This window comes from Topomyia yanbarensis, chromosome 3 (genome assembly GCF_030247195.1).
Source record: "Topomyia yanbarensis strain Yona2022 chromosome 3, ASM3024719v1, whole genome shotgun sequence".
NCBI lineage: Eukaryota > Metazoa > Arthropoda > Insecta > Diptera > Culicidae > Topomyia > Topomyia yanbarensis.
The window spans coordinates 340,774,755-340,796,008 of NC_080672.1; the positions used below are offsets into that span (position 1 = coordinate 340,774,755).

General features: G+C 42.3%; 1 protein-coding gene across 1 annotated transcript in view; it reads left to right on the forward strand.

Annotated features, from left to right (window-relative positions):
* The window catches only part of LOC131689565 (T-box transcription factor TBX6-like), a 128,805-nt gene extending 127,034 nt beyond the window's left edge, over positions 1-1,771 (forward strand). The window contains exon 5 of the mRNA XM_058974754.1: positions 822-1,771. Within this exon, the coding sequence (XP_058830737.1) occupies positions 822-1,646 (825 nt within the window). The 3' untranslated portion in view covers positions 1,647-1,771. The remainder of the gene's footprint in view (positions 1-821) is intronic.
* Positions 1,772-21,254: the final 19,483 nt, after the last annotated feature.

Sequence of the window (21,254 nt, forward strand, 5' to 3'; positions counted from 1 at the left end):
TCCTCCTTTTATTCATCATGTTCCGCCTTTGTCAACCATCCTCTCGCCCGACCATGGGTATGTAGGTACCGACTGGGCTTCGAGAGTCTGTGTCACATTATGAAAACAGCGGCCATTTCCGCCCCGCTCGCTCAATCAATTCGATTCCTAAGCCGCAACTGGTTAACGAAGAAGAAGCAACAGAAATAAAAGCGCGAAAGACCGCTTTCGGGATCCGCTCTGATAGTAATGCTCACTCACCGTGTTCGATCGGATTTATTTTGGCGGAATGGAAAATCATTTTAGATGTACGATCATATCAAAGCTGAAAGGTGATAAAAGAACATGATACATAACGACATTTTTTTCGATTCGACGATTTTTTTTTCACGTTCTCCTTGGTATCTTTTAATATACGAAGAGCAGTTCGGCGGCAGTGCTTTTGAAAGACTGGCTTTGCCGCAAACACCGCGCCGTCCATTGGTTGCCGGACTCGATTGGATGGCTGCCGATGGTTGGTTAGCATTTGTTGGTAAATAACTCTTTTAAAGCTCTTAATTATGATTGAGAATGAACTTTCAACGCCGGATCGTGTTGTTGGCGCTTTTTGGGAAAACTGGTTGGCGAACTGGTTATGACAGGTCGATGGTAGAAGTGTTGCCAGTTTGCAACATTTTTGCAAAGCTCAGTTCAAATTCCGATGTTTATAAGCATGAACTTCATTTCCTGCATTTGGCAACCGACAGTACTGTCCGATCTTGATCCGCCCGGCGCAGAATGTTTCGATCTTATCGATCATTTCTTCCGCTTATTTCTCTTTCTCTCTCTCTTTGTACTTGCAGAATGATCGAATAACCAAGCTGAAGATCGATAACAACCCATTCGCCAAGGGATTCCGCGAGACGGGCCAGTCCCGCTGCAAGAGGAAGCTGGGTAGCGGTGGAAGCGGCACCAGCAGCAATACATCAACGTCATCCTCGTCGTCGTCTTTGTCGTCCTCGGGAACATGTGGCCAGATGACAGATGACGAGGATCGTAACGATCTGCAACAGCTCCACGAGGCCAAGCGGGTCAGATCAAACGAGCCGGACCCATTGGATGGCCGACTATTGGATTCCCGGCTACTGGGAGGATTAGATGACGGCTCCGGGGCTGGATCCGAAGCAGCATTGCGACTGCAGATGCACCATATGCAGCGACGATTTCCTCCCGGGTCTTCGGCGGCCGCCGCCGCCGCCAACGAACTACTGATGCGTCAGTACAATCAAATGTTTAACCCCAGCTGGATGGATCTGATGATACCGTACTTTGCACGACATCCCTACCATCCATCGTTGGGTCCTCAACCGCCACCTCAGATGAACCATCCGTTTCTGCCGATGGTGAGCCATCGTGAAACGCTACTTCCGGTGCCAACCAGATCTCCACTTGTAGCGCCACAGATCTCACCGTCGGAATCGGATCGGTCGTCGGCGTTTAGCGTGACTTTTCCACCGTCGGATGATCAATCGACGGTGCAACTGTCACCTGTTCAGTCGGCTGTGGCGACAGGGTCACCTCTGAGATCGCCTCCTTCCGGTGGGTTCGCCGGCAATGACTCCAGGGAAGAGAACAACGAGGATAACAAAAAGGTGAATTTCAGTATTGCTTCCATTTTGCTGCTGTAGTGATGTGTGATATTTGACAAATGTAAGATACAACCTCGTGTTAGTGTATTTATGAAGTCTTTAGGGCAACTAATAGACATGTGCCTGTGGAGGTTACGTCCAAGTATTTAGATTTTGTATAGATATTCCGGTAATAAATGATATTGAAATATTTTAATTATTCGGAGTTTTCCTTTGGGATTGAGCAGTACTCCTTTATGGTAAGTATATTATCCTTACAGGTGATTGCAGACTTCGAACACATAACTGTGAAGTTGTGGTGTCGGATTTCTTCGGGTAGCATCGGATTTCACTGCCGCCGATGATAATGTGTAAGAGTCTAGAGATTTGCAACATTGTATAATGTTCCTCGCAAGGCTGATCGGATAATTTAGCTTAACATTTTAACCTATAAGGCCTGAGGACCCACAAATAAAAGTCTGGATACGTTGAGTTTGATGTATCCAAACGAGCTAAGCATCTTGAATAATTTGAAACTTCATTAGCTGACTGCACTTTTGATTTTTAGGTACTTAGGCATAGGTCGCTCCAGTTCGCTAACAAGGGCCGGGGAGCGGGAAGGAGTGCCATTCTGATGAAAAATATCATGTTAATGATTTAGAAACCTAAATTTTTACTCAGTTGATAGCCGTCGTTAATCGGTATTCACGAAAATTTACCACAAATAAAGTATTTAGAACTTTTTGATTGTTCGGATGAGCATCCCCATCAACGTTCTAAGAAGCATCGGGAATTCGGTAAAGGCTAGTCTAAACTTGTTGTGAGGAGAAATTTATGTAATCCTGCATATTCATGACATTGTTTACAAATAATGGCATTTATTTGGAACCTCGTTCGATAATTTAGCCATCAAAGGATACAATCGCTGAAAGGAGGGGCCATTTCGTAGTGAACTACATCAAAAATGTTTTTACTGTGGGGAGAAAGCGTATCAAGATGCTTTTAAGAGGGTCAGAAATATTTAGTACTGTAAAAATTCGGTCCACAATGTTGGAGAAATGTGTTAAACCAGCGCTGGTTTTTTTCTCTGGCTGAGATATGGGAACACTTGGTGGTTTTGATGTTTCTGTGGTGGGCACTCCTTTTCTGAGCTCAGGTTTCTGAGACCGGGAGCGACATGCTTCGGTTTTACACCAGTACTTCCTTGAGTGATTATTTTAGGAGGGCCATGACGAAGAAGTTTGGGAGAGGAAATCTCTATTTCTTTTTCTATTGCTTCTAGGCACAGCAGAAGATGTCCCCTCCTGGGGCTCATCACAGTCGCTTTCGTCAGTAAACAAATTGGTATAGATGTTCGTAGAGGCCGGTGGTATAGCTATCGTAGACATTCCTGCAAAATATAGCTAATAGCGTCCCTGAAGGGAACGCTTAAAATCCTCCTCGCGCTACAGACGTACGCGGGACATGCCGGGCGATCATTCGGGCTTCCCCCACAGTTGAGACACTTTTCGACATCTCTTCCACAGGAATCATCCGCATGATTCCCACCGCATTTCCCACAACGGGTCTTATTGCTACAATGGTAGGCTGTGTGTCCCAATTGTTCGCAATTAGTACAGCTCATGACCCGCGGTACAACTTTGCCAAAGAAGAGGTAGTTGGGTAGAGCAGAACCGGCGAAGGTCACCCAATATGTTTTCTTCCCGTCAGCTGCGACTAATGCTGAATTCAAACGTTTACACTCCAATATCTTCACTGGCTTAAGCATGGAGTCTTTGAAACAGCTAGTTCCATGTTTCAACAGGTTCTCGCAACTCAGACTCGAATTGCAAACGACCCCATATACTTCAACTCTGTTAGTTGGATATACACTCTGTACTCCTTCATAAAAGGCTCGTAGCCAGCAAAACCGTTTGCCTGATTTAAACTGTTTACAACCACTCGAAGCTAATCGGGATGAATTTTCGATATTTCTGTCAGGGCCGAATACCGAATTCCCCACCCCACTATGCGAATCGAAACCCTGCATGTACCCGAACTATTCTACCGTCCGGAAAATATAGCCATGATGTTGCTCGTTTAATATTCGAGCGACGAATGAATAAACTAATAGAGGTGCCCTCCATTTGTAAACTAGCAGTATTTGATTGAGCCACTTAGGTGCGAGTGTGTGCATATTCAAACGTTGCCGAAAATCCATAGCGTCTACTGCTTATTGTATCGTCTGGACAATACAGTCAACATGTTGCTCGTTTGACAGTTCAGCATTGACTGATACACAACGAACACGCGTGACCTGTATAATCTTCCGACTCTCGCGCTAGTACACTGAGTGCACGTCGCTCTGAAAATTCAGCGAAATTGTCTTTAAGCACTAGCGGCTGTTAGTTCGGTGAGCCATTTACGCGGCCTCCCATGTCTGATGAAACACTTTGAAGCACTTTTTTGACGGCTCTGCCTGTAGTAAGCTAGCAAATTCCACATTTTCTCCGTCGTTTTCGAAAGATTTTCTAAAAAAATCGTTCTTGCTTTATTTATAGTTGTCGTACTTTTTTCAGATAGTGCGAAAATATTACGATTTTGTTCAGTAGAACGAAAGTTACACGGATTTTAAAACTGGGAAAATTCATCAGCAGAAATTTTTGAAGTGGGACCACAGTATTGATACGTTAAAAGTATGCTACTCCAATACAGCTGCAATGGAAAAAAACACGAACGATTAATACAAAATATAAAGAGCCAGAGCATAATCCCTTCTACAGTAATAGCTTTTTTGTTTGTTTATTAAGGTTTTAACCACAAGGGCCATTTGCCTTTTTTGATTTAATATACAATTAAAAAATAATAAATTACAATTCATAAAATAATAAAAAAATCAAAAACAAGTCGTCGTTGTTAGATTCTTGGAGCTTTATGTGTTTTCGTGTGACTTTGGTATAATCGTTTTCTTACTTGTTAATTTCTTCCTTAGCTATGTTAACTATTGGCTTTGGGATACCGTGAAATATTGTTTGTCCGGCATTTATTTTTTGGCCGGCTGTCTGTGGGGTATCAGCAGATTTCGAAGGTTGTTTGGTGGTGTTGCTTGTAGTACTTGAATTTTCTTTGTTTGTATGGCACATGACTTTCCGTAGTGTGCCGTTTGGTTGCAGAACTGGCACGTGGGCATCTGCCCAGGGTATGTGCATAGGGTTCTTTGTATGTAATTAACACCTTGCTACGATCTAGCCTCGAAAGTCCAATAAGACAGTACAGGTTGGTTCAGCCGCATTCGCACAACCTGAACACCGTTAAGAATGCCAGGGAAAAAGTTTCTCCATATGTCGTTAGAGACGGATTCCTCTTCTCCATACATCGACATGAATCTTTTAATATGATCTGTGCTAGTACGAGGTGCCAGATCGTGGAGGCGTATTTCCGTTAGATCAAGATCTATATACACGGGGATCTTTGTTTTGAGGTTTTGATATTCGACGTCATGTTGCAGGTTGTTCTTTGATGCGAAACTTTCTGCCTCAGCTAAGGAGTTGAACGTTATTAGTACAACTTGCCTCCTATGGTGAAGCTGGACGTGTGAAACTTGTGCAAGATTAAATTCTATTTTCACCTTGATCAACTGTTCCATCTCGCGCACTGAAAATCTAAGACGGATTCGCGAAAAGTCAATCGCGATTGTGTTCTCCTGTAATGGGCGAAATTTACTATGTGGTTCACTCATTTCGTAGTTAGGTGTTTATGATTATTACCTTCACCACTATTCCCTTGGCCCCAATGGTGGTTGCTTAAACTAATCACATTTTAAAATTGCCAATATTTTCGCTTTTGTCGCATTCTGCGTCCGGTTGAAGTCAAAGGCCGTCGCCACACTGTTAAAAATTCGCTGGAGTCCGGTAACAGCGCTCTGGCAACTATAGTTGGTTCTCCTGAACGGAACTCACAGAAGAGAGTTATTACGTAGAGCTCGAACACGGGCTTGAAGATCCAGACGTCCGAGGATTGTAGGGCAATCCACTCTGGCAGAGAGTAAGTCCGAGACGAACAGGGCTCGAGAGCAGTCCCTCCGAATGCTGAGTGTATCGAGGTGTATTAGCTGGCAACGGTTTTCATAGCTCGGCAGTAGAAATCTGTTTCGCCATGGGAGATGCCGAAGGGCGAAGCGTATGAACCGGCGATGGACAGCCTTGATTCTGTCAATCCCGTTCTGGTAGTACGGATTCCAAACAGCAGAACAATAATCTAACGTTGACCGGACCAACGCGCAGTAAAGCGATTTAAGACAGTACACGTCCCTGAAGTTTTTCGCAATTCGGAAGATAAACCCAAGCTGTCGTGACGCCTGATCCAAGATGTATGTAGTGTGTGGGTTGAACGTTTGTTCCGAATCACTGATGACTCCGAGATCCTTGATGTGAGAGTGTCTTGGAATGCTCGAACCAAAGAAATGGTAGTTAAAATTGGGCGACATTATGGAACGATTTCGAATCGACTTTTTCATACAAGCTTGCATACAATAAACCTTTCGTTTCGAGATGCGCAATGCCACCCCTGAGTCGGATGGTGTTTCCGCGTGAACGTAACGATTAAGCATTTGCTCGAGTTTATAACCATTCTGTTTAGATCACACCACGTACTAAAGCTGTCCAGTTCTCTCTGTTGAAGCTCGACATCAGTTTTATCCCGTATTTGTCGAAAAAATTTCATGTCGTTAGCGAAAGAAAGGCGGGGTCCTTGTAATGTGATATTGACGTCATTAGAAGAGGAATATTACTGGACCGAGATGGCTACCTTGTGGTAAGCGAAGAATGGTGCAGATAGACAGTCCTTAATGCTGATTTGGAGTTGCCTTCCATCGAGGTAGGAACGAAAACAGCGCAGAAGTTGTCCATGAATGCCGAGTTTGTCCAGCTTCGCTATTGCGATATCATGGTTGATATTGTCGAAGGCCGCAGATAGATCCATGTATATAGCATCAGTTTACAATCCGTCAGCGAATCCATCCATTACATATGTTGTGAACGAGAGCAGGTTTGTCGTTGTCTATCGTTTTGGCATAAAACCGTGTTGGTCATCTGCAATGTAACGTTTGCAGTGAAAGAAAACAGAGTGTAAAACAACCAGCTCGAATAGTTTTGATACGGCACTTAAACACGAGATTCCCCGATAATTGTCAATGTTCGATTTGTTTCCTTTTTTATGAACTGGAAACATGTGCGCTGCTTTCCAGCAGGAAGGGAATGTTCCAGTAGGGAGTGATAGCTCAAAGACTCGCCGAAGTGGTCCAAGAAACCCGATGATGCACTTTTTGACAAAAATCGAGGGAACGCCATCTGGACCCGGGGAACAAGATGCCTTCTGTTTGGCATTTGCTGCAAGAATTGCAGAATTATCGACACAAATTCGGTTGATGGTTCGTCCTAGAGAAGTAGTTAAATTGGCGGTGGCAGCGTCTTGTTGTGGTGGAAGGCGCTCGTTGGAAAAAAAAAACGGTTGAAAATTTGTCGGAGAACAGTTCGCAAATTTCCTTAGTATCGGTGCCTAAAACTCCATTAAACGACATACAAGATAGTAAATCGGATTCTTTTCGTTGCTCATTAACATACTTCCAGAACGACTTGGGCTTGGATTTCAGTTGACGCTCGACGTTTCACTGGTGTCTAAAAAATGCCCGTCTGCTTTGCTGTTTGTATTCGTGGATGAGTTGAAAGTAGTGGTTTCGTAATGCAAGTGTCTTATGTTTCGAGAATTTTTTAAATGCAGCTCGTTTGGAAGATTTCAATCGTCTAAGGACAGTTGATTGCCACGGAGGGTGATGATCGGTACCGATTTTCGTTTTGGCACATGGCGGTTGATAAGGTAGTTAAGAATACTAAAAAACGTCATCGCTGCTTCGTTCGCGTCGTCATTGTTAAAATTTGCGTCCCAGTTTATATCCAACAGCGTACTAACGATGCTGTCGTAGTCAGAGTTTTTAAAATCGTAGACAATAGAGCTTAAGACGTCTTCAAAATTCACTCCTAGGTTACCAGCGAATACAAGATGTAGTGGAGGATGATGACGCACCTGCTTGACTAAAGGAGTCGGTGCAGTGCAGCAGTACGGAGCGTCGTCCCGGGCACTTACAGAGCAGAGTTCCAATATACGTCCATTCTCGTTGGTGACATCATTAATTTGCCGAAGAGTTGCGCTGCTTTAGTTGTCCAAAATACAACTGGCATTGTTAATAAGCGCAGATTTTTCGATATCCAATCGTAGAAAACTATTACTTGCCTGGCACCACGTCAAGCCAGGTAAGTTGAAATCGCCCAGTATAACAATATCATCAGATGGGGCGGCGATCGAGGCGATAATAGAAACGGAGGAAAGACGGACATCTATCAGGCTAAAATCACGAATTCTGTCTGGAAAATACACAACACACAGAAACAGATTGCGTTCGACAAGTTTCACTGATATCCACACTTGCTCGGAGCTCGCCCACCAGTCATCGTTGATCACTCGGGCTTTTATACCATGGGGAACGGCGATAAGCACACCACCGCCTGATGTCTTGTGGCTGTTGAGGGCATTGCGGTCACAGCGGTAGACATCGAATGTTGAACCAAAGACCTGGCGAGACAGAGTACGGCCAGGTCTCGGTCAAGGCGATAACGTCGTAACAGCAACCCGTGGTCGCGGGCAAAAAGCTGTCCGTTGATGAATTTAAGCCACCAACATTCTGGTAGTTAACCTCGATGTTGTTGGTGGACGGATCAAAAACCGGTGTAGCTTGGTATAGTGGTTGGTTTTTGGCGCGAATTTTGCTGGTTATTTTTGGATAACTCGGCCTTAAATTCAGCACAGACGCCTTCCGTTTTCCCAGCGATAGCAGCGATGACACATTCAAGCGAAGAAACGGTGTCGCGAAAGCGAGCAAACTTCATCAGCTTGACACATTCATTGCATATCCAAAATAAATTTGGGTTTTCTGCAAGTTTTTTTCAAAAGCGGCTTGTTAAGTTGTTTCCCACATTGCATATGTACCACATTTTTGCAAAAACCCATACATTCGATAAAGTCGTCATCCGATTTGACGGTTTTCGCGCAGTGATCACATGCACTTGGCATAATGCGTGCCGATCTGAGAATGCGAACAATGAAATATAGATGGCGCTGCGTTCGGTGGAAAGTTTTGGTGGTTAGGTCACAGAAGTTCACTCAATTGCGTTCTTCGCTGGTTTTTTCGCAACACAAAAGCAAACAGGAGACACTTTCACACTGCACAATAACAATGTTAAAAACAAAATTCTCGATCGATTAACACGATAAACAACGATAAAAACTTCACAGATATCACCAAAAAGTAAAAATAGTTGGAGCGATTTATGTAAACAACTAATCGGTAGGAATACACTGATCCAAAAAAAAAGCAACGAGCAACGAAACTTTGCTGTGTTACATGTACAGGTTAGAGGGGTGCGGTGCGGGTAGTATATTTTGTTTGTATGCTGTTCGCAAGCGGTGTGCTTTTTAATCAGTACGAGATGAGAAAGCAGACTGAGCAGTAATACCTAATGGTAGCCCCGGAATAATGAGGATTGGGAAGAACAAGAGGTTTGGATTTAGTCAGGAAGCTTACTACAAACCACTGCACTAAGAATCCAACACCACCACGAGCCGGAAGGCAGTGCTGATTTTTGAAGATTCCTCCTCTATAACTAATTTGTTTGAACTGAGTCGATTGATACACATGACTCGGTCCTCCAGGTTTTGGAAAAAATCTCCAAATTTGAGGATTTCTATAGCTTTTCTTTTATAAGAAACGAGATGTAACAAATCAACCGCCAACCCCCCCTCCCCTGTAGTATTTTTAAATTTAAGAAACAAGTGCAGAAGTACGGAGTTTGTTTAAAACATAAATAAATGAATAAAAAAGGGATAGTTGGCTGCATTTCCCGTTGGATTGTTGGCTATTCGCGGGGAGCGTAAAACATCATTGGAAGAAAGTGACTAATAAAATAGACTAGCGGTTCTCCACCTTTTTCGTCCCGCGGACCACTTCGTAATCACCCAGGCTTGTGGCAGACCCCCACGGCTTAACATCCATTTTGTGTACTATATAAATATTATGAATAAAAAAGTTCCTTCCAAAACAAATTATCTTATTCGCGGACCCCTGGTAACTCCACGGCCCCTTAAGAATACGCTGGCCCCAGGTTGAGAATCGCTGAAATAGACGATTGAAAAGTTTCCTTATCTCGGAATAAACTTGACCTGAACTATTTCAAGTATGCCAATGACTAAAATCACAGAGAATAGACCTCCATGCTTACCCGTTAAAACACAAACGCTGCCATACCGGTTTATCCCAACAAGAAGTAGGGGAACTGGGGGTAAGACGGACATATTAAGGATAGATTGAAAAATAACATAGTAAGAGAATGTTTATGTCAACATGTAATACTCTATGTTGTAGCTCCATATGTTGGCTTTCGAGTGCCCAGAGGGATTGTGTTACAAAAATCAACAAGTATCATTTTTTAAAGAACTGAAAAACGAAGAAATATCTGCACTTTTTCCAGACTGCGGGTGAAACGGACATATGGTGGAGGTAAGACGGACATGTTGCAGAAAGGATGATCACAATACAAAATATTAAAATTTACTGTTTCTAGCGAAGGTTTTGAATGGATTGTAGTTCTTTTTAATATATACGTTCAACTCGAAGTGAAAAATAACGTTTTGGGGTTCGATTTAGAGTTGAAGCAAGTGGTGTATTTTCTAATATCGTTTATGCCGTTGTCATAAAGAGAGCTATATAATCAGTTCAAATGATCAGTCAGAATCATTTATACGAAACTGAAAGGATATATATTAAATGCGTAATTGGAAACATCAGTTTCTCGATTACACACAGCCATAGTATGGGACCTGCACAAAATCGTGTACCATTTCCAGGTTCTAGGAATTCGGTACTTAGTCTCGGTCACATTAGCGCACATCCTGCAGTCTACTGCATGTGAGACTTCAGTTAGCTGGATTGTTTCTTCACGTTTGATTGCTAGCATTTGGTTTTTACACGCGAAACATTCATATAAGGACGAATCAATAGAATCAGTCAAGAATGTCCATCTTGCCCCACCAGTACACATATTTTTTCAACGTTTGTACTCATTCACGCATAAATAAACTTACCTGTTATTTTCCATGAAGATGTCAATTAAGAGTTACTTTATCGAAATAAAGGAAAAAATCAGCGAATGAATTGATTTTTTCGTCGATAAACCTTAAAATCGGAAACTTGAAAATTCCATCCGCACGAAACTGCACTACTGATTATCAATATTTGCTTAAATTGTGCATGTTTAGCAGTATTCAAGGCCTACTAAGTGTTTCATAATTCAAGGTTACTCATAATGATAGGGTACACATACAATACAATTGAAGTTTTAATGTTATATCCCTAAAATAACCATGTGTCCGTCTTACCCCACCTGTCCGTCTTACCCACAGTTCCCCTACAACTATGTCGGCCATTTTGAAATCTCTGCCAATTCCACCAAACTCTTTTTTACCTCTGGTGGTGATATCCCAGTTACCTTTTAATAATTCGCTCATTTTTACACAACTTTTACGGTTAAAATGAACGTTTGTTCTCTCTACCAAAATGAAGGACATTTGAAGTAAAATAATGGACACCTCTAAAAACGTTTAAATAAGGACAAAAATATGAAAAAATGGTAACTCTTATATGGCTATGGGACATTCTCGTACATTGTAAGTTTAAAACTTGTCGTAAATATTGAGTTCAAAGCGTTATCTTTTAATACTTTGATTAGCGATTAATAAAATTCGGTCGCAACAAATTACTCCCTCGAGTTTTCCTAACAATGACATTGGAATTAGAAAACATATTACTGTTCATGCTAATGTTGCTACAATTCACTGGCCTAATCGTCGAATTCATTTAAAAAAATAAAACAACTATCGGAATGCTTGTGCGCATTAAATGCAGATACGAAATACACGCATTTCATTACAGTCCATGCATTTCACTCTAATCTTCTGCATTGAGTTCCTCAAGAAACTTACAGTTATTTCTCAAGAAAGTACCCAACAATACAGCATTCTTTCTAAAACAATTCCCGAGCGAACCATGATCCACCGGACAATCATTCGAGTGGACTTAAATTTTACAATTCTTATCGGATTGTCCTGGAGTACAAAATGAACCATCCTTTCCTTGTTCTTCCAGGGATCAGCCCTCTCCAGAGACCGTATTCATCGATTCTTTCGTTCAAGTACTGGCTGCATTGTGAACTATTCTGCTGTAAAATTAAATTATCCGGTAGCCGGAGCTGCTCGGCCAAATATTTGTACCCACTAACAAAGAACAGACACTCGAACCGAACTAAAGAAATGGTTTCTTTCGGGACGCTCAGAGAAAGATCTTCCGAAGAGCCACTCAAATAATAAGTCTTAAAATTGGCAGATAATTGTCATCCAGTTTAAGTAGTTGAAACCGAGCTTAAGTAACCGATATTGCGAATGGGCTGAGGCCCGTACATTTCGAAAGACAGAAGACGGTCGACTGTGTTGAGACAAAGGCTGCGCTGAAAAGATCTCGACCATAAAGACAATGTGATCGCCCTTTCGTCGGGTCCACTCAAGGAGGTCTTGTCTCGAAATAATGAAATCCACTCGAAAACTGAGCCAGATTTCATTATTATGTTAATTCGAGAATTTAATCCATTTTAATGCAGATTAGAACTGCAAGCCAAAGGAGATTACCGAAAAAGGGTCTCGTGTCGTGGCCCCGGTCGGCTTCTGTGGCGGCGATCAACAATCAGTAGGAAGAGAGAGAGAGAGGGATTGGAAAACGTCCAACGAATCCCGAAAAGGGACTTACGAGATGATACCTATTTTTCAAATTTCTTAAGCTCTTGAGTTCTTCTAGAGATCTTCAGCAGCTCACATCAGCCGGTGATTAGAGGCAGTGAAGCGTGTGCCGATATAGGGTGCGCTCGCTCACCATGTTTCGACTTGACCAAAAAAGGGCCGCATCCAGCGGGAGAGCTGCTCACGTGGTCATCGGTGCTAGGTACGGCCTTTCATTTGACAATTCATTAAGGATAATGATGCCAAAGAAATGAAGAAAAAAAGCGTAAATATTGTACAGCAAACGACCCAACAGGGTGTCAGCAGAAGTTCGATTGGGAATGTGAGGATTCGTGAGCAGCATTTAGAATAATATACTCACTCTGTAAATGGGACAATTTTTTTTCAATGTGATTTTGTTTCGATTGCTTATTTTATCGAAACTAATGCAATACCCTAAGCCGCGAAGAACAAGCTTGAATATAGTAGCACCCTACGACCAGGTCGTGTGTCTTATATTTGAACAACATGTTTATATCACAGCTATTGTCTAATCGATTGCAAATCTTTCTTAACCACTGGAAATGTGTATCTTTTGTGAGAAAGTCGTATTAAAAAATTAGATAAGTGTTGTCTACCGCAAGTTAGGGGCCATGCATAAATGACGTAGCATTTTGGGGGGTAGGGAGAGTATACCAAATTTGTGACGAAGTGTGACGAGGGGGAGGGTAGGGTCAGAAGTTGTGCGACGTAGCATTAAGTTTAAAACCCATTGTTTAGAGAAAACAATTTTATGATCCTCCGTTCCCAAGAGAAATAAATTTAAATTCAAACAAGTTACTTTTGATTCGGTTTTTCATGAGGTAAATTTTACGATTCACGGAATTGCAAGTTCACGAAAATACAAAAAGATTTTGTATGCGGATTTAACTTGCTACATTAGTTAGCTAATGTTGCTAACTAGTAGACTTAGTTTGAAAGCTGAATTAAATTTTCACTTCGGATTCAACCAAACAAAATTTAGTAATTTAGATGAACGTATGTTTCTTACATTCATTGGCAGCTGCACGATTGTGAATTAAGAGAACTTCTCTTCATGCTCCCTTTGACATATAAAATTCAAAACAAAACTATCAACAATATATTTGTCATGAAATGGGCGTATTTTGCACGCAATTTGCTGTTATAATGAAAATGTTGATAAAAGTCGTCAAATTTTTTGAAAGGACATGTATTTAAAATAATTGAAAAACATATGAAATTTTTTTTTCATCCACCGGGCGCTTTGCATGAAAAGAGGGGGAGGGGTAGGTAAATGCTACGTTATTTACGAGGGGGAGGTCAGAATTTTGTGACCAAATGCTACGAGGGGGGAGGAAGGGGTCAAAAATCGCCGAAAAAAGCTACGTCATTTGTGTACGGCCCCTTTTGCAAAAATCATAAAAAATGTCAGCGAAAAAAGAGGCTTCCTTCGACTTACCATATCTGAAATGTTTGTTAGTCGATTTCAAGCCTTTCTTCACCTTCTTTGCACTATCGCTGGATGGATGCCTCCCTTAAACGTGAAATATATTTTTCCGATACTTTACGAGCAGTAGATTTTGTACGGTAGCTTCTTGAAGTTGACATGGTAGTGCACCTCGTCAAGTATGGGGCATTTCTAATAATGCGCGATTATGTATAAGGTGTTTAAGTTATAAGGTTCAAAGGCAGTAGTGATAAAAGCTGAACTCGATCCCATCTACAGTGAAGGCTCGTCGCCATGCGCCCCTGTAAAATATTGGGTGGCTGAATTCAAACGTACTGACGTTTTTGAAGAACATTCTGCGCGATCCAAAAGTGGATCTACGAACAATAACATTGTCAAAGAATCCTGGATCACCTGCGCTCACTAAATCCCTAAAATATTCATAAGTAAATACCAACACATTGACTGCCATAAAATGTTCTACACTTCTACACACATTAATGAGGCCACTGGCTTCGGTATTTACAACAATAGCGGGTCGATATCGCTCAAGCTTGCAGAATCTGCCTCTGTTTACACAGCCGAACTAGCAGCAGTTCACCATAGTCAGGAAATCTTTGACAATTTGCTCCCGAACCATTATTTCATCCTCACAGATAGCCTCAGCACAATTAAGACACTACGCTCATTGAAGCTTGATAATCACGCTCCGTTCGTTTTGAAGAAGATACGAGCATACTTAACTAAGTTAACAAACAAATCTTTTCAATTTACCTTGGTGTGGATCCCCGCTCATTGCTCCGCTCCGGGTAACGAGAGGGTAGGGGCACTGAATGGAGATGTCTATGAAAGACCTATTACCTTCAACGAATTTTATAGTGCTTCTCGTCAGAGGACGCTTTCTAGTTGGTAAACATCATGGGACAATCAAGATCTGGGACGGTAGTTGCACTTAATTATCCCTAAAGTATCAACGAAGGCATGTTTCAAAGAGTTGGATGTAAGTCGAAACTTAATTCGAGTGATGTCTACCCGATCAGAATGAAATAGCAAGATTATAACAGAGCACAATTATTGTAATATATTGTGTTATAAATTAGGTCTCGTTAGTAATTAAAATAACAGAAATTTATAACAAGTAACAATGCGAGATATAGTTTTGAAATCTTTCTGTTATGTGTTTCTAATCGGGTAGGCTCATGTCCAACCATTATACGTTGAATGCGCATCTCCGCCGTATTGGGCTCGCAGAAGATAATCAATGTGCTTGCGGAGGGGGTTAGCAAGACATTGAACATGTTGTTTGGTCTTGCACTAAATATCGTGCAGCCAGATCCCAATTAATAGACTCCTTACGAGCCCGAAGAAAACTGCCATATGTTCCTGTTCGTAATATCCTCGCTTTACGAGATCTTACATGCATGGACCATATTTATCATTTCCTGAAAACAATATATATTCAAATGTAATTATCCCCACTAAATTCCTAGTTTTTTATCCCTTGCTACCCACAAATAATTTAGCAATTAGTTAAGTTAGGTCAAACAATATAAATACAGGAAAGAAGATAAACAAAGACTACAGAAAAACTATCAATAGGTTTACTATAAAATTCAAGAAAATAGAATATAAATAAAAATATTTAAAATGATGATTATCCTCAGGGTTTGTATTAGGAAGTGAATTTTTATTATAGCGTGATAGTCTTAAGAAATTTTGTAACATGTTATGTAAAAAAGAAACCCTAGCATAAAAAAGCTTTTGTAAATGCCATGTTTTATGAAAAACCCTGATTTAATCCACCTAGTGGTGCAATTGTGCCTTTCTCATTTCTCTTCTTGTCTTCCTGCTAACTAATTTTGTCATGCGTCATTGGTGTGTGAGGAGGGTGAAAAACCTACGAACGAACCACTCCCCAGCTTAATTTGGGATGCCTTGGGTGGTATAAAGATGATGGGGTTGAGAAGGAGAGGGGTATGAGTCATGGATGGGGTGCAATGAGGGCTGATTTTCATGGGTGGTGCCCAGTGAGGAGAGGGGGGTTTAACCCCTCTTCGTACAGACCCAGCTACGCCCCAGCTAAAATCTAGAAACCTTATGTCAGTAAAAAATTAGCCGGGATTAGGTTGATGATTTTTAGAGTGATTGCATATCCTTTCTATATGAGAAAGTCAAAAACATTGTTAAAGGTTATGTAAAGTTTTATTGAGTTACTGTAGACTAGGGGCAGTTATTTTACGATGTTGCAATCTTGTCCATCGCCAGTCAAAAAATGAATCAAGGCATCAAGAAACAAAATTGGGGCGAAATTTGAGCGAAACCGGGCCAATTAACACGTGCTTCAAGCGAGTGAAGTTTTATGCAGAAAATACATGTATTTTTGCATACGTTTTATTTGAAAATTCGTGGCTTTTTTGAAAGTGATCGAACAAATTTGTAACTTGGTAAAATTCGAGCACATTATGAAAGGTTTAATAAAAGTTATATAAATTTAAGAAAATAAAAACAATTTTCTTTAAAAAAAGCAAAATCTGAAGTTTTGTTTTCGAACGACTGGAATTATAATTCTTGGAGTTTTTTGGACGGATGTCTCAGTTTTGTTACAAGCAAAACGAAAATTTGTTTATTGCCCGATGTTTCGGCCTTTGGTTTGGGCCTTTTTCAAGGGATACTACATTTATTGAAAGAAAGAGGTCGTTAACAAACTAGACATAAAACATAAAAGCATTTTGACGGATGACATTGTGAACACAAACTTACTAAGGTCTATCGTTTTTTTTGTTATAGTGTCGCTGTCCGACAATGCGGTGTCTGGTTGTGGTTTCTACGTAAGCATTCTCTCTATGGTTGATTTTAAATATTTTTAAACGGGAGAATTACATTATTTGCTAGTCCGACTTACTGTTCAGTGTAAAACAATAATTCAATTCGTTTTCGATATTATTGCATGTCACTACTGCACTGAATGATGACTTGAATACAAAATGGTTATCGACGTAGGAAAAGCTCGCAATATTTATATTGGCCCAGAAGTATCCGGTAGGGAAGCTTTTGTGGTTGTAGTATTTGTATGGTTGGAATGACTTTTTCGTCTACATCTACTACTATTGCTATTGGATTTGATGGTATGCAAAATACCAGCGTATGCGGTGTTTAGGTTCTGGACATCGGTGTGATAGTTGACGGTGTTGGGTGTGTTGGTGATGTGGCACATCTCTAACTGTGGTAAAGCTGAAGTCCGAAAGGTGCGATCAATGATCGTAGTTTTGTCTAGGGCAAAGCTTTGGCCCTTACTGATGGTGTGATGGATTAGTGCTGATTTTTCTCCTAGTCTGGTTACTTCTTCTTCGGCGTATTGGGGTGGGTTATCAATCAAATTGGAATATTTTTGATATTGGATCTGTGACCGCTTAGTCGTATTTGTAGTTTGTTCTTCGTCATCCCTATATACGTCATGTTACACTCCGAACATGGGATGCTGTATATGTAACCAATATTCGTAACACCATCAAACAATTTCTACAATGGACCCCGTTGGCCAAGTTAACGGGTCATATTGTGTCGTATTAATGTTGCAATCCCACATCAGTGAGCGATCAAATAACCTAAACTTTTTGTTCAAATTATTCAGTCTTCAATATCGATTTCCGAGGGCACCATCGAACCGGGAACGGATCTCAGATTACCATGCGTGGGAAAGACTGCTTCGTTTACGGAAGGTGTCAAAAGGTGCTTTCACACATTATTCACCGATTTTTATTGGGAATTGGACAACCTTGAACTAAACCATGATGACGATGTTCGCCTCGAAACAAAGACGCCCAGAGGAAAAGAAACACATACTAAACGATCTAGGCTAGGTCTGTCTTCTTCGGCTGGGCATGATCGGAGGCAACGAAAGACAAGTTTTATTTTAATAATTTATTGATCAACCATCCACCGGAGCTAATGGTGCTCCAGAGTCCCATTCGGTGTTCCTGGAACGGGTTTCCAGCGGCGGTCGTTTCCAACCAAACGAGAAAAAAACGTAATTAATATTCGTATGGCTTTTAGATATCACGGAATCCACCAGTTGCTGCCGAGTATATGCTGTGGGATCCCACAGAAAGAAACGTAATTTTGAATGAAAACGAGCTGGTGATGATGATGGTGATTCAACTGGAACCTTTTGGGCGAGAGGAAATTACCAAACCGATAATGAGCATCGAACTGGTCGCTGATGAACCACCTCGCAGTCAGTGAGGTGGTGGCGAGGGAAAGTGGAAAGGTTATTTTTGGAAAGCGCCACCACCAACCACCAACAGTTCAGCGGCGGCACCGTGACTCGAAGACGTTCCATAAGCTGACCGCGAACATTCCTAATTAAACTTATCACGTTCGAGCAAAACATAGCACCTAAATGATTTTCAATTTCCGGTCAATTTGTTGAACCGCTACAACAAGCGTCACGGCGTGTGACGCGGGACTAATGTTTCTCGCATTTTATTGGTGCTTGGGTTTCGGGTCGGGGTTCCATAAAACGGTCGAATGCGGCGGGTAATTGGGAGAATATGAGCTGGACGGAAATTAAATCGTTTCAGCTATAGGGGGAAAATTTGTTGCTTAATTACAAATTTATCAAAAGGAGCGGTTCAAAAATCATACACTCACGAGAGTTGATGAAGAGGTCTAGGCGAAGCATACGTTTGTCTACGAAGGAGGAGAGTGGTTATGTCAACGGTTTGCGGAGACTTCATTGCGATTTTTTTTGCAATTCACGAATTACTTTTGAATGCCATGATATGGACCAGTTCGAATGATCTTGATGAACTGAATCTCAGTCACCTTCCCGCGGAAATACACACATAATGTTTTATGCCATCAATTTTTTTTTGTCATTGTGCTGCTAGCCAGCAAATATTTCTTTGGTGGAGACCTCGGTAAAAGTTGCGTTAGTGCGCTAAGTCTCGGTAAATATGTCACTGAACATCAGTAAACAAATGTCTTGTTGCTGAGATATTAACATATAAATATGCGGATACCCAAGCTAAAATAAGTGAATATATCTTACTCTCAGTGTGAACCAACATAACCACCTAACAACAAAAAGTAACAATGCATTATTACTAGATGAACGAAAAATTAAATAATCTAATTGAGGGCCTCCGTATTCGTTGGTGAACTGATCAGAAGCGTATGATGCGGCAAGATGCACAACTTTCAACTGCTGGCTCCAGGGGGTGGCACGCGGCAGGGAGCACGTGCTCCTTTTTTCAAATTGAGAGTGTTCCAGTAGAAAATCGTGTGTATACAACCCGTTCGTGAACACTGGCTATTGTGTTATGGAGAATTCCCCGGCGAGAGAAGTTCTCCCGAAACCGAGCCAACTAACCAGGTGTCGAGGTCAGTTCGGCGATTCTGATCGAGCAGGGCGTCCGGTTCGCTGGTGCCCCGACAACCCGCGACTGGTTGTGACTCGTCGTGGTCTACACAGTCACACAGTCCCCGGCGATGAATCTAGCTTACGCCGACAGATAGTTCCCCGGCGAAGGAAGTTCTCCCGATACCAATTCTTCTTTGGTTTCAGCACCAGAACTTCTTCAGCCCTATGGCTCCCTGTCCGGTACCATTTGACACCGAAACTCTTTGGGATCATCCATAAATGACGTAGCATTATATGGGGGAGGGGGGAGTTTTGTATTTTGTGATGATGTGTGACGACAGGGGGGCAGGGGGTCATGTCATGCTACGTAGCTTTTTAAAGGGGAATAGCATATATTTTTTAAAAAAATTTGCGGTGACAAGGGTTACCGTCAAGCTACGTAATTACCAGAGGGGGGGGGGGTTTGTGACGAAATGTTACGATGGGGGTGGGGGGTGTACAAAATCACTCAAAAAATGCTACGTCATTTATGGATGGTCCCTTTTAAGCCCTTTAGTTCCCCTCTCGTTCCATTTCGCCCAACTTCCTCAATGAGCCATTCAGTTCCTTACTTTACTAGAATCTTGTTCGCGGACTACTCGGTTTAGTCCCCGACGATGGATCTAACCTAATCCGACGGAGAATTTCCCTGTGAGAAAGGTTTTTCTCGAAATCGAACGGTAGATTTCTATCTATTCCGATGTTCGTTTCCGCTTCGTCCCGATCTACTCGACCTAGTCCCCGGCGGTGGACCTGGCCTTCTCAACGGGCCAGCCAGTAGGTGCTGAGGTCCATCCAGCGATTCCGGGTGGAGCGTAGCTTCCGGTTCACTGGCGCCCCAACGATCCACTGCTAGCTATTCGACGCAGTCTACTCGGTCTAATCCCCGGCGGTGGATCTAGCCTATTCACGAGCTACCCGGTAGGGTATCGAGGTCGGTCCAGCGATTCCGGTGAAGCCTGACGCCTACTCAACTGGTCCCCAGCGGTGGACTTAGTCTACACCGACGGAGAATTCCCCGGCGGCGATTTGTGGTTTCACGGCGACTTTCTAATCAATGGCGATACTTTGTTGGTCCCTTCGCCGCTTCCTCTGCAGCTTGGAGAGCATACTCGTAACTACTCTGTTGACAGCGTCTAAGGTTGCTCTTCGTGGCACATCTCTTCGACGATATTGTCAACTGTCACGCCAGGCATACCCCTAAGAAACTTCATTCGAAGACCACGTATTTCAGTGTCTCTTGCACGTTCACACACTTCGGGCAAAGGGGTGACGAAGCATGTTCAAACCGATCCACTTTGATTTTGTCCGTGCCCGGACAAAAATTGCGTCAAATGGAAGTTCACCTCACCATCCAATTGCTGACCAACGACACCTCCATCTTGTGGCCAACTATTTACAGCTTTACAGCTTGACCCATCACCGTTGGAGACACGTCGTCCGCGAAACCCAAGATTTTCACTTTCCTGGTCAGCCACAGTTCTAAGACCCCATCGTACATCTCGTTCCGAAGAGTTGGACCGAGAATGTAGCCCTGAGGAACGCCCGCTGTGACTGGCATTTACTTCTGCTCTTCGCTCGTCTCGTAAAGCAGAATTCTGCTCTGGAAGTAACTCTTCAATATCTGGCACAGATAGTCGAGAACCCTCGTTCTGTGCATCGCTGCAGCGATGGCTTCCGACCTGGCACTGTTAAATGCGTTCTTCTCATCTATCGTGAACACAGCGCATTATCAATCTCCTCTTCGCTGCTGTTTAAAGGCCTTCTCAGCACTATCAAGCATTGTCCGCATGGTATCCACTGTCGATGCTCCTTTGCGGAATCTGAACTGCATCTTGAACAGTCCGCGCTCACCTTCCGTGAATTTCGTCAACCTGTTTAGGATGATCCAATCTAGAAATTGTTCGAGTGTATCCCGCAGACATATGGGCCTGTGTAAGGCCGG